Source organism: Rhinolophus ferrumequinum, chromosome 16, assembly GCF_004115265.2.
Source record: "Rhinolophus ferrumequinum isolate MPI-CBG mRhiFer1 chromosome 16, mRhiFer1_v1.p, whole genome shotgun sequence".
Classification (NCBI taxonomy): domain Eukaryota; kingdom Metazoa; phylum Chordata; class Mammalia; order Chiroptera; family Rhinolophidae; genus Rhinolophus; species Rhinolophus ferrumequinum.
In genome coordinates this window covers 27323352-27336544 of record NC_046299.1, presented here as the reverse complement: position 1 = coordinate 27336544, position 13193 = coordinate 27323352, and the positions used below count along the sequence as shown (strand labels likewise).

The 13193-nt window shown below is 36.0% G+C and overlaps 1 protein-coding gene across 4 annotated transcripts in view; it reads left to right on the top strand.

The window, feature by feature from the left end:
• ZNF518A (zinc finger protein 518A) overlaps positions 1-13193 on the top strand; it is a 35127-nt gene that overhangs the window by 14870 nt on the left and 7064 nt on the right. For 2 of the 4 annotated variants that reach the window (XM_033130081.1, XM_033130083.1), the window contains 3 exons: positions 487-650; positions 2327-2450; positions 2593-9110. In XM_033130081.1, coding sequence (XP_032985972.1) covers positions 2734-7194 — 4461 coding nt within the window. In that variant the 5' untranslated portion in view covers positions 487-650; positions 2327-2450; positions 2593-2733 and the 3' untranslated portion in view covers positions 7195-9110. Of the gene's footprint in view, positions 1-486; positions 651-2326; positions 2451-2592; positions 9111-13193 lie in introns of those variants that run through there. The other 2 variants (XR_004425291.1, XM_033130082.1) reach the window with 2 other exon arrangements.

Below are 13193 nucleotides of genomic sequence, written 5' to 3'. Positions count from 1 at the left end.
CTTTGGTGGTTTTTTGTTTGTTTGTTTGTTTTCAGTCTGTTATCTCAGGTCTTAAGGGGATTGCCAATTATTGATTGATTGATTGATTTTTTTTTTTTTTTTTAAAGCTTTCTCCTTTTTCCAACAGTAACCTTCATTGTAGTTACTGTTTTTCACTGAGGGGTTGGAGAATAGAAAAGAGGTTTCTTTGAGTGTTCCAAGTATTTGCCCTTTTTTGAGCAACTGCATCCAATGATGTTTCTGCCTACTTATGTGTCTTGATGGCATTGACAGCTGAGATAAATTCTTAGAAAATAAACCAAGATTTTCTGTTTTTTACTTAGATGGAAGGAAGGGGAAGATAATGTAATGATTTTCTGACAGCTTGGAGATAATAATTTGCATATGTGAACAATAAGGACAGAACTCTTAAGAAGAAGAAGATAGGGTTAGAGAAAGATTTTTCTTTGTTCAGAAATAATTTCCTCTTCACATCTCTCCTGACAGCTGGTGCTAGCAACTCCCAATTCTGGTGGCCCTCTGGACCCACATCAAAGCTCTGGATTCATCGTCTCCCCCTCATACCTCAGCTAGAGCCTTCTGTCACCCCAGAGGGCTCCACGCAATCTTAACGCAATCTTAACGGTGAAGCCCTCACTTCCTCTCCCAAGGTATGTTTAGGGGAGGGAGTGGGCTTTGGAATTATGTTACTTATTTCCTTACTGTGGGCAAAATAGATAGCTACTGATTAAATATTGGTTGAATGAATGTCCCCTAGTAGTCCTCCTCTTTTAAAGTGGTGCTTGGCAGTTGGTCAACATTTGTTTTCACTCTTCTCTCTGGACCATTTCCTACCAAATACCTTGCAGTATGTGTATGGAATGTTTTTCTAGTTTCAAGACATTTTGTAGGATTTTCTTTCTTTCTTTTTGGTTTGTGTTTCAGTAGGCATTTGGGAGGGGAAGGAAATCAAATGGCTTAAGTTTCCATCTTGATGCAGGAATCTTTCCAGGTTACTTTAAAGGGCCAGTCATACTTTATACAAACAGTATTATTTCAAGACTTGATGTCATGTTGGTCAAGTTTTATAAGGAAATAATACATATACAGGAGGCAGTAGTTTAAAGAGGAGATTTAAAATCAATAATCCTTATTGATGGGGTAGAGATTAGACTGTAGTGAGAAAAGTATTGGCTAATAGGTTGGAAGATTAAAATTTAATAATATTTCTCTTTGCTTACATTATCTGAGATGTTCACAACATACAATACATTTTGCCCCAAAGATGGCAGTCCTGGTATAATTTGTTACCAGGTATCATCTTTAATTGCTTACACATACTACACAGGTTGAACATAGTTGAAGACAAAATAGATTCTCCAAATTTAAAATTTGAAAGCAAATAAACCCAAAACTGCCTAAAATACACGAACTCCCTTCATGTTGTGTTGTATATGCCATACATTAAATACAAAAAATATTGACCTTCAACATTAATTACTTAGCAGTAATCAAACTTAAGTAATAGCTAAGTGGGTATCTTAATAAGCTGATCCTTTTTATCAGCTTTGCTTTGCCTGTGAGGAAAGGGCATGGACTTGAATGCATCAGCTTTGTGGCCTTTGGTTTGGCTGCCATGCATCCTACTTAATTGTTTCATATTCTTTATGTACTGCAAGGGTGAGGTTCCTGGATGATCACCTCTGAATAAGCAATGTATTAATGTATATGTCCTGCCTCCTTTTTTAGATTATAAGCTGCAGTAGGGTAAAGACCATGGTTTTGAAACTCCATAGCTCCCATCAAAATACCTCACATTCATAGTAGGTATTTATTAGTGTTAGTTGATTGAGTTATTTAAAATCTTTTTTTTATATTAGTTGTCAGACTTTGGGATGTTTTTTTTCTTACATGAAAAAATTTTAGTTGTGTAGATATTTCAAAATGGACTGAATGGTATTTAGAAATACCAAAATCTGTAATTTGTTAGCATTATACATGCGTATTTTTGGAGACACATAATATTAAGAAGCAATTTGCCTTTTATAATGAAACTCATGATATAGTCTCCCTTAATTATATATAATAATAAAAAAGCTTGGTATGGGATAATCCAAGATGACCACAATATGGCATTCTGGCATATGGAGAAAAACCATTACTAGGTGTGCTTAAAAAGTTTCACATGTTTAAGTGAGAAAATTAATGGTACATATGTGTAATTGGAACTGAAGTTTTTTGGGCTCTCTTGTTAAGATTCTTTTAAGTCCTGTTCAAGAAGCTAGCATCAACTTAAGATAAAAATCTTAGAGCTTAAGGATACTTATCCAATTGTGATTTTCTTTAGATGAGGAAACTGAGGTGCAGAGAAGTTGAAGCTTGCCCGGTGCCACAGAGCAGAGCTGGAAGTAATGCTTGTATTCTCTGACTTCCAGTTTAGCGTTATTTCTACTTCAAACTATTGCTTCTTGGTAAGCTGTTCTTAAAATACTTAACAGGTCTTTTTATTTATGTGTTTGAGCAACATTCCTACATTGTGTCAAAATGAACTTAAAAATATTGAATTTACTGATACTTTTGTGATGAAAATTTCAATTCTTTGTTTGGTTTTAGGTGAGTTAATGTGGGAAAAATCCTGGTATTTTGAAGATGTCTCGGCACAGTATTGTTTCCTGTTTAAATTACAAGTAATTTCAAGAGTTTTCAGAAAAAAAAGAAATTGGGATTTTTATTTATTTATTTTTTTGTTAAATCATGCCATCTGAACAGAAGCAGTTATTTTTTGATAAAAAACAAGCTACTTTAAAAAAAGATTGTGATGTGAAAAATGAGATTGTTGATACTATCAGATCGGTACATAAACCAAAAATTTCAGAAAGTACTTTTCATTATAAACTGAAAAATGCAAAAATTGATTTGCCGAAGATAAGTATTCCAAATGAAGTCTTACTGAAGAATGAAGTTGACAAATACAGAAAATTATTTCAGTGTAAACCACAGACTGCAAGAAAATCTGTCAGTATAAAGACTGTAAGCTGTGTAGAGGAATGTATGTTGCTCCATAAGTCTGAGAAAGTTGAAGAAGAGGGTATAAAAATGTCTGCAAAAATACTCAATTTCAACTGTTTAAAATGCCGAGATAGCACTCTGTATAGCCCAAATGATTTACAGAAACATTTTCAAATGTGGCACCATGGGGAATTACCTTCATATCCTTGTGAAATGTGCAGTTTTTCAGCAAATGACTTCCAGGTATTTAAGCAACACAGACGAACCCATAGAAGCACTTTAGTAAAATGTGACATTTGTAACAATGAGAGTGTATATACTTTATTAGACCTGACAAAACATTTTGTATCCACACATTGTGTAAATGGTAGTTTTCAATGTGAAAAGTGCAAATTCTCCACCCTGGATGTTGGCACATTTGTTCAGCACATTCATAGACACAATGAAATCCATTATAAATGTGATAAATGCCATCATATATGTTTTACCAAAGGAGAGCTTCAGAAGCACCTTCATGTTCATTCTGGTACATTTCCCTTCACTTGTCAATATTGTAGCTATGGAGCCACAAGGAGAGAGAACCTTGTAAGACATGTTATAACTTTACACAAAGAACATTTATATGCGAAAGAAAAACTGGAAAAAGACAAATATGAAAAAAGGATGGCAAAGACTTCAGTAGGACTTAAGCTAATACTGAAAAGATACAAAATAGGCACATCAAGGAAGACATTCTGGAAACGTAAGAAAATCAACAATGGAAGTGACCGAAGTATAGAAAAAAACACTGAAGTGCTTAAAAAGGTGACTAAAACACGGGCTAAGTCTGAAGACCGGAGCCATCTTATTCAAGAACATTTAAATGAAGAAAAGGATGAACGACTACACTGTGAGAATAATGATAAACCTGCTGAGTCAGAGTCAGAAAAGCCAACTCTTCTGTCCACTGGGCATTGTAATAAAGCTGAAGAGGGATCCAGTTCTGCTCCAGGTTTCTTGAAGACTGCTGTACAAGGACCTACAGTGTTAATGGTGAAAAATAATAGAATAACAATTCCAGCTAACTATAGTGCTAAGTTTATGGGCTTCAAGATGGTGGATGGAAAACAACATATTGTAATAAAATTGTTGCCTACCAATAAACAGAATTTATATTCACCAGGCTCACAGTCAGATGCTGCAAAGGACAGTACTACTAATTTGCAGTCCCAGACTTTGGACACCACTGGATTTTTAACAAGAGTAACAACTGTGTTAAGTGACACAGTTTACATGAAAGCAACTACTCCATTTTCATGTTCATCTCCTATACTTGCAGGGAAAGTAACTTCAGAAAAAGAAACGGCTTTGCTCTCTCCAACGAGTAATACACTTCAAACAGTGGATGATGAAAAAAGTGTATCTTCTTTGCCAACGTCATCAGAATTAGTTACAACATCAGTGAATTTGACCACAAAACTTGAAACAAGAGATAATGTTGACTTATGGGGAAGTCGTATGACTCAGAGTCACCCTGAAGTATCAGGTACTGCCATTAAAAGTCCAGATAAAGTCAACTGTGCTACCAAACCAAATGCATACAACAGTGAAGAGATGCATAACTATTGCATTAATTATGTCAACGCTGAGTTACCTATTGAATCTTCCAACCAAGGATCATTACCTTTTCATAATTATTCAAAAGTGACTAATTCTAATAAACGTCGTAGGTTCTCAGGAACAACGTGTGAAAGCCCTCAAAGAGAATCTTCCTCAGGCAAGACAGTTGTTCAACAGCCAATAAGTGAATCAGTTTTATCACTAGTGAAGAAGGAAAGCTCAAACCCAGATAGCCTATTAACATCTATTAGCCTTTTAAATACTAAAGATGAAACTTTAAAAATTCAAGCTGAAACTGAAGACCAGTGTATTTTAGAAAAAGGACAAAACATTGATGAACAGACCCTATACACGAATGAAAATCATTTAGAGAGCATGACTGAAACATCTAAATGGGATGACATTTCCAGTGTTGAGTCACCTCTGATGCCTCGAATCACATCTGTATTCTCTCTCCAGAGCGAACAGGCTTCAGAATTTTTGCCACCTGAAATAAATCAGTTACTTCAAGACATATTAAAAATAAAACCTGATGTAAAACAAGACTCTAGTAACACTCCAGATAAAGGTCTGCCGCTTCATTGTGATCAGTCATTTCAGAATCATGAGGGAGAAGGCAGAATTGTTGAATCTTCAAAAGACTTCAAAATACAAGACATCTTCTCAATTCCATCTGGCAGTATGGGGATTAATGTGCCTACAAATGATCTGAATTTCAAATGTGGTGGCAAAGAAGCACAAATGCTGTCAGTGTCACAAGACGTCAGAGATTCAGAGAAGACTCCTAGAATTTCAGGTATTGGCACACTACTTAAGACTCAGTCAGATGCAATAATAACACAGCAGCTCGTAAAAGACAAACTCCGAGCCACTACACAAAATTTAGGTTCTTTCTACATGCAGAGTCCACTTGTAAATTTAGAACCAAAAAAAGCTCTATTTGTTCAGACTCCAAAAGGCTTTTTTGTACCATTGCACCTTGCTAACCGGCCTGGATTACATGTAGTTGCAGGACAACCACTGGTTCATACTCAAGGTGTACCTGCTTGTCTTCTTTTAAACAAGAAGCCTGGGATGATTCTAGCATTTAATAATGGGAAATTTGATGGTGTTAACACTGTCAAAACTGAGAGTGCTACAGCTTGTGGAACTACAACTAGAGAGACTTGCAAAACACCTTTTTTAAAGGTAGAACCAAGCAATAATTGTCTGACACCTGCACTTTGTTCCAGCATTGGCAGTTGTTTGAGCACGAAAAGTAACTCAGAAAATACTTTGCCATTAAAAAGCCCTTACATTATTAAAACGTCAGCAAGTTCTTCCGTGAAAGGTGTTCCTTCTCCTAATACAATATCTGAGCATCAGGGCACTAAGTCGAATATCTTGGATTCAGCAAAACAGCAGAACGAGATTTTTCCAAAACCACCTCTTTATACCCTCTTGCCTGATGGCAAACAAGCGGTTTTTTTAAAGTGTGTGATGCCAAATAAAACGGAGCTGCTTAAGCCTAAATTAGTCCAAAATAGTACTTATTATCAAAATATACAGCCAAAGAAACCTGAAGGAACACCACAGAAAATATTGCTGAAAATTTTAAACCCTGTTTTAAATGTGACTGCCACTAATCTGTCAGTAAGCAACTTTGCATCCTCATTGCAGAAGGACAATGTGCCATCTAATCAGACTGCAGGAGCAGAGCGGAAAGAGCCAGAATCTTCTAGAGATGCCTTACCCTTCTTACTAGATGATATGATGCCAGCAAATGAAATTGTGATAACTTCTACTGCAACATGCCCAGATTCTTCTGAGGAACCGATACGTATCAGTGATGGTTCAGAAGCTAGGGTATTGAGGTGTAAGACAAATTGTACAATTGAGAGAAGCTTTAATAAAAAAAAGACTTCCAAAAAAAATTTTACAAGAATAAAAACTCATGTAAGAAGTAAAGATTCTGAAACTGCCTTTGTATCTAGAAACAGAAGCTGTAAACGAAAGTGTAGGGATGGTTACCAAGAACCTCCAAGAAAAAAAGCAACATTACATAGAAAGTGTAAAGAAAAGGCTAAACCTGAAGATGTCAACGAATCATTTGGATTTAGCAGACCTAGGCTTTCAAAAGATTCAGTTAGAACTTTGCGACTTTTCCCGTTTAGTTCCAAACAGCTTGTGAAATGTCCCCGGAGAAACCAACCAGTTGTGGTGTTGAATCACCCTGATGCAGATGCACCAGAAGTAGTAAATGTAATGAAAACTATTTCTAAATTTAATGGACGTGTACTTAAGGTTTCATTGTCAAAAAGAACTATTGATGCTTTACTGACACCCGTTTGTTGTAACCCTCTTAAAACAACTTACGGTGACTTTTCCAAGAGGCACAAAACATTTAAACCTGTTAGTTCTGTAAAAGAAAGATTTGTGCTAAAATTAACACTCAAAAAGACAAGCAAAAACAATTACCAGATAGTGAAAACTACCTCTGAAAATGTTCTGAAGGCTAAATTTAACTGCTGGTTTTGTGGTAGAGTATTTGACAATCAGGATGCTTGGGCTGCTCATGGGCAGAGACATTTAATGGAGGCTACTCGTGATTGGAATACATTAGAATAATTTACTGTAACTACCAAGGAAAAGAAAATAAAATATTAGAAGAAGAGAGCGGATTGGATTACCTTACGTCAGACATTTTCTACTTCAGTATAGTACCTGAAATTAAACATTTAAAAGTTGGTTATACTTCCATAGGAGATAAAAAGTTTATGTGTGATATTTGAAAATACTGTCACTGCACACAGAAGTTTTGAAAGAAATTTATCACAGCACAGATGTACCTTGGTTTGATTTTTTAAAACATGTTCTTGGGAAGTTAGGGCTAAAGAAAATTTTGATAAAAGTTTTCCAATTTAGTTCTTTAGTGACTTAGCAGAGGGATAGCCCCCATTCCTTCTCTTCTTCCACCAGCCTTGTATGTATCTGGTAAGTATAGCTCCTCTGAAGATGGAGAGCTCTTTCACCATGGAACTGAAGGAGCTTCTCATCATTTGTGAAGATATACTAAGAGCTTAGGTGAAAAACTTACTCTACGTCTGCTAAATACAATTCTTTTGAAGGGTATAGATTTCTTTGAGAATACACTTAATTCACTACAGTTGCACCTCATGCTTGAAAAGAGTTTTTGACACGTAAATCTTTTTTTTCCTCATAAGCTGTGTCCCATGTCAGAGATTGGGATACCCTCCCAAGGTAATTGTCTTTTTCTGAATGGCTGTGGCAAGGATTGCAGTAGATGGGTAGCCTTCAAAGAAGAATTAAACTCTCTTGGTTTAGATTGAAGTCCAATTAAAGAACTTCAACATTTCTGAATTTGATTATGTTCTCCAGTGATCCCCTTGCATAGAACTAGGCTTATTTGATTTAAATTGTCCCCCATAAACCAAATGGCCAATTTTTCTTGGTTGCCATCCCTTTAAAAAGAGTGGAATATAGAAGCACTTCCAAGAGAATGGCTTTTCTCGAAAAATAAAAATTATTCTACAGAAACAATATTTTGAAGCAAGATTAGCAAAGCACATCATTTTCACCTGTTTTAATTATTGTAGTGTCTGAACATGTCCACATTGGGACAAACTGTTTTTGTTAGCAACTTTTCGGTATGACTGACAACCCAAAGCAGATTATTTACTGATTGTTGAAAATAAAGAAGCATTAATAGTGGACTCAGTGGTAGTGCATAAAACTTCAGGACAGATTCCTAAGGGACGTGCCCGACAGAGGAATAGTTTTAAAATGGATGTTTTCATGACATGAGAATCATTAAACTTTTCACCTTTAAGTTTGGATCGAATGTTGTTGGATCATTGGATAATACAGTTGTTGTTATATTGCAGAATTACATACTATATAATTTTTTTGTTACATGTTACTACAAGTGTTAATGACATTTTCATTGAAAACTTCAGGGCTTCTTTTCTGTATATAACAAAGAATTTAAACCTGTACATATTTTTGTACCTTTCAGTTTGTTATGTAAATTTTGCACAGAAAGTTTTTGACATAAAAAGTTTATTTTTTTTCAATTTAGTTCTGTGCATGCACTAATAAAACTGGTTGTTTAATTTAAAAGGACTATGTAAGACTTTACCCATGTTATTTTCTTGGTTTTTATTTTAGAAGTAGAATTTTTTTGGGGGGGTAAATTCATTTTTCAGGGATTGAACACTATTGTTAGCAAAGTGCCTAAAAGATGTGAAACAGTTTACATATGTCAACTGTAACAGTAGGTCCCAAATGGGACCATTCCCCCAATAGTTTTATTTTAAAGAAAGCCATACATAGATGCTTCAAGCTATCTTGCTATGCACATTATACATGTACTGTGCAGTTTTGTGCAGTTTGTCTACTTTCTTAGTGAAGTATTTTTTTGTATAAAACCTGTTACAATTGTGTTTCTAAAATTGAGCCTAAGAATGGAGTTGATTGGAAATATACAGTATATATTAATAATGTATATGGTGTTTAAAGAATGGCGAGCATTGTTAATTTCTGTAATGAATGTTTTCAATTAAATTTATCTTAAGTTTTGTGTTTACACAATATTTTTTTTACTGTGCTAAAATTGAATGGGAATTTTATTCTAATGGGAATTACTTAAGATTTCAAAGGTTTTTTTCAAAATTTTTTTTAAATTCTAGTGAACTATGCAAAATAAAGTGGAAATTTTTTCCCCAAAAAAAAAAATCACAGGTGAAATTTTGTTTGAGAAGGGTAACATTTACCATAATTTTACTATGGTTGTGCTGGCAAGGAAACCATAGAGAGGCTTATGCTCTTTAGTACCCTAACAGCAATAAAATTGAAATACTCTGCTATTGATAGATCTATTATGATGCATCGTCTTCTGTGAATAGAGAAGAGAGAGGGAACTTATCTTGCCAATCAATATTTGCAACACTATAAGAATACATTTCAGAATAGCCATTCCAGAACAAAATAATGTTGGCATACATACTTTTTTGCCTTAAAGTTTTAAAAGCCATTTAAAAATTACTTCATGCCCCAGATAACTCTGGTTAGTACTTTTTCTGACTTTGTTAACTTAGGTTATTCTGAAGGAGGCAGACCTGCTTGGAGCTGTTTTATTGCCAGAGCAGAAAATCCAAAAACAAAACCCTTTATCCTTTCTTTTCTCTCAGCTGAAACTGAGCTAAAGATGGCTTTCCAAAATACGATATTCAGTAGTTTGAGGTACTTTTTACAACTGGAAGAGTTAGTTTTATTTCTTCAATCCAATTTCTAGGTTAGGAATTTGTTTCGTTTTCCCCTATTTGTCTATCTCCATTGAAATAGGCTTCACTATTTGGCATTCACTTAAAAATTAGTTTAATTTTTAAAGAGTTTACCTTTTTATCTTACTAAACGATAACAGATTGAAACGTAAGGGTTTTTTATGAAAAATTTTGGTTTTAAAGGGTCAGTGAGGTTACTCGGTAAAGGATCAGATAGTAAATAACAGGCTTTGTAGTCCATTTAAGTCTGTCATAACTAATGTCTGTCATAATGCAGAAACAGCCATAAATAATTCATTAATGAATGAGTGTGCCTGTGCTTTTTTAAAAAATTCATTTTTAAAAGTAGGCAGTGGGCCAAATTTAGCCCACTAGTTTATTGACCTTTGCTGTCTCAAAATTCTCTTTAAGTGGGATTTTTATTAAAAACACGTTTGAGTCTTGTGATGTACACCAGCTATGTAAAAGTTACAAAGTTTAAAAACTGAAATGTATGTGTATAAAGTTACTGTGGGGACAGTCCCAGAGAGCATTTTCCAGGCTCTCGGCCTCACGTGGAAAGGTGCTGGCTCAGGGAGTAGATGGCCGTCAGCTGTTACCTGTTAGCCATTAGCCACTGATATAACTGCCATGGCTAAGCTAGCAAGGGAGGATTGTGGGTTGTGGATTGCAGAGAGGCAGATTTCAGTTAGCACGGCGGATTGCAGTTAGCAAGTGAGGTTGGTTGACAGAGAAGCGGATGGCGGGTTGCGGGTCGTGTTGCTCCTGCTTCCTGTGTCTTCAACCCAGCTGCCAGCGAGAATATAGTGGTATGACTCCCCTATCTATGGCTCCGTGGGTGTTCCTTTTTGGCCTCACCTATCCTGTGTTATGTGGGGAGCGGGACCAGAGACCCCGCATGATACCCTGCATGACAGTTACCAACTTAGATGTGTCTTTTTTTGAAAGTGAAGAAAGTGTAAATACAATAAAAATGATGACTGGGTAAAGTAGATAGGTCATTTGTGTGCTAAGGGTGATGCAACTTAGGGAGGGATTAAAAGTGAAATCAAACAGATTACTGTGAGAATTTATGTTCAGGTTACATGAGAAATAGAACTAGTTTTAGTGATTTGAATAGCTCTTAAGAAAATGCATAGAATTCTTGGGATGGGGGAGAATGGAAGTAAGCTGAAAGCAGAATACTGTATTAATTCCATACAGCTAATTCCTGATTTTTTATTATTATTATTATTATTATTATTATTATTATTATAGATAAGTGATTCTTTTCACCACTGAAATCTGCTTACTTAGGCTATGTCCCATTTTTGCTGGGGTATTGGCTCTGTTCCTTGCCATAGCAATTTGTTAGGATCCTTGTTTTCAGCAAAGCTCTTGACTTTATTGAGGATCTCATCTAGTGAAACTTGCTGGGGGGATTTTTAGGGCATTGTTTGTTGCTAGTTAAGAGTGTGGCATTGATTAGGAGAAAACGTTTCCTATAATGGAGAATTGAAATAGAATCACCTTGGTTGATTTTAGTGTTCATTGATTCAAGTATGCTTCCCTTAATAACTGGACAATTGCGAAGTAGTCAGTATCTTGGGAAAGGTGTTTGACAAAGTCTTATTTGAATTATTGTTTGACTAGTTCTCTATCTAATAGGTCTTCTATTAATAAATACCCAGAATTTAAGAATCTTCTTTCTTTACAAAATGAACGTCATTACGACTGTAAACTTTGGCGTAAATAATGTCGGAAGAATGTTCACATAATGTCCATCAATTTTAAAAATCATGATTTTAGTCAATTCCAAGAATGTACTTACAAAAAAATACTCATTCCTGGTAAAGACAGTTATAATATGTTAAAAAGAATTCTTCCTTAATACTTTAGAGCCGTTCAAAATTGAGGTTATGTTTAGGTTGAAACTCAAATTGCTGCTTTCAATTAAGGAATGAAACATAGATACCTGTTATCTGTTATTTCATGCTAATATAAAAGGAAAGGATAGCAAAATGAAAAACTTGGAGATACCAATGTACTATTTGCAGATGACTTGATTTCAATATTTTGAAAATCCCAAGGAGTATGCTGAAAATTAGCTTTCCTGAACACTTAACAATAATCGTTTGGGAAACAATAAAAAAGACCCATTTATAAGAGTCACAAAATAATAAAAGTGAAGCTGCCAAAAGAAAAACCACAAAACCTAACTGGGAGATAGATAACAGTGTTTGGGTGTTAGATTAAATATACCCATTTGGTAGATCTCTTCCACATAGCAAGCTTATATGGAATGAGTGGTGGCAGCTGGTTAGTGGTGGCTATTACTGTACTCCCAACTCCTGCAATATAGAGAATCAAGGCAGGACAGCTAGTGAATGGTACAGTCCCCCTTTCCCACACAGCTCTGGTGCAAGAGACCTGCCTTGGTGGGTTTGGCAGCCAAGTGGCAGCTTACATCTCTCCCAGCTTTCCTGGACAGAAGTGTTATTCCATATATATTTAACAGCTGGTGTAATTGGCAGATTGCATCCTCCTTGGTTCTGGGCTATAGATCCATACTGGGAGGTGGCAGCAGATTCTCCCTTGTGCCCTCCCCCAACCTCCAACACAGCTGTGCTGCAGGGAGGATCTGAGGTCACATTCAGTGAAGAGCCAGTTTCCCAACGTTCCATACTCCCACTCCCATCCCTGCAACCTGCTCCACAGCACAAAGGCATAGAGATTCTGTTCAGGGGAGGGGTGGAGTGAGTTTCAAAGACTTGACAATACTCTGCCTACTACAAGGGGCCTAACTATCTGGAACAGACTGGAACAATTTATACCCCAGGATATTTTGAAAACAATAGAGCAATTAGCTAGCAAATAGGGGAGGCTAACAGTAGCTGGTGATACCATGTTTCCCCCAAAATAAGACTTAACCGGACCATCAACAATGCGTTTTTTGGAGCAAAAATTAATATTAGATCTGGTTATAGTAAAATAAGACCAGGTCTTAATTTTTGCTCCAAAAGACACATTAGAGCTGATGGTCTGGCTAGGTCTTATTTTGGGGGAAACACAGTACCAATAAATATCAGCCAGAAGCTTAAAGACAAGATCAGGGAGAGACAAAGAATGGATAAAACCACAGACATTCCTTGTGATCAGAAAGAATGTGTGTATGCGCAATGCTGCAGCCACATAGGAGCAACCGGAGAAGGAACTTCTGAGCTACATGTCCCTGGCTTTTTGTAGGGCAAAACTTGTAAACCCTAGGCAGTGAAAGCAGTCTCCAAGCCATATACAGATCCAATGATAAAGGGTGTAAATCTCTGATTCAGGGGGCTTAACCTA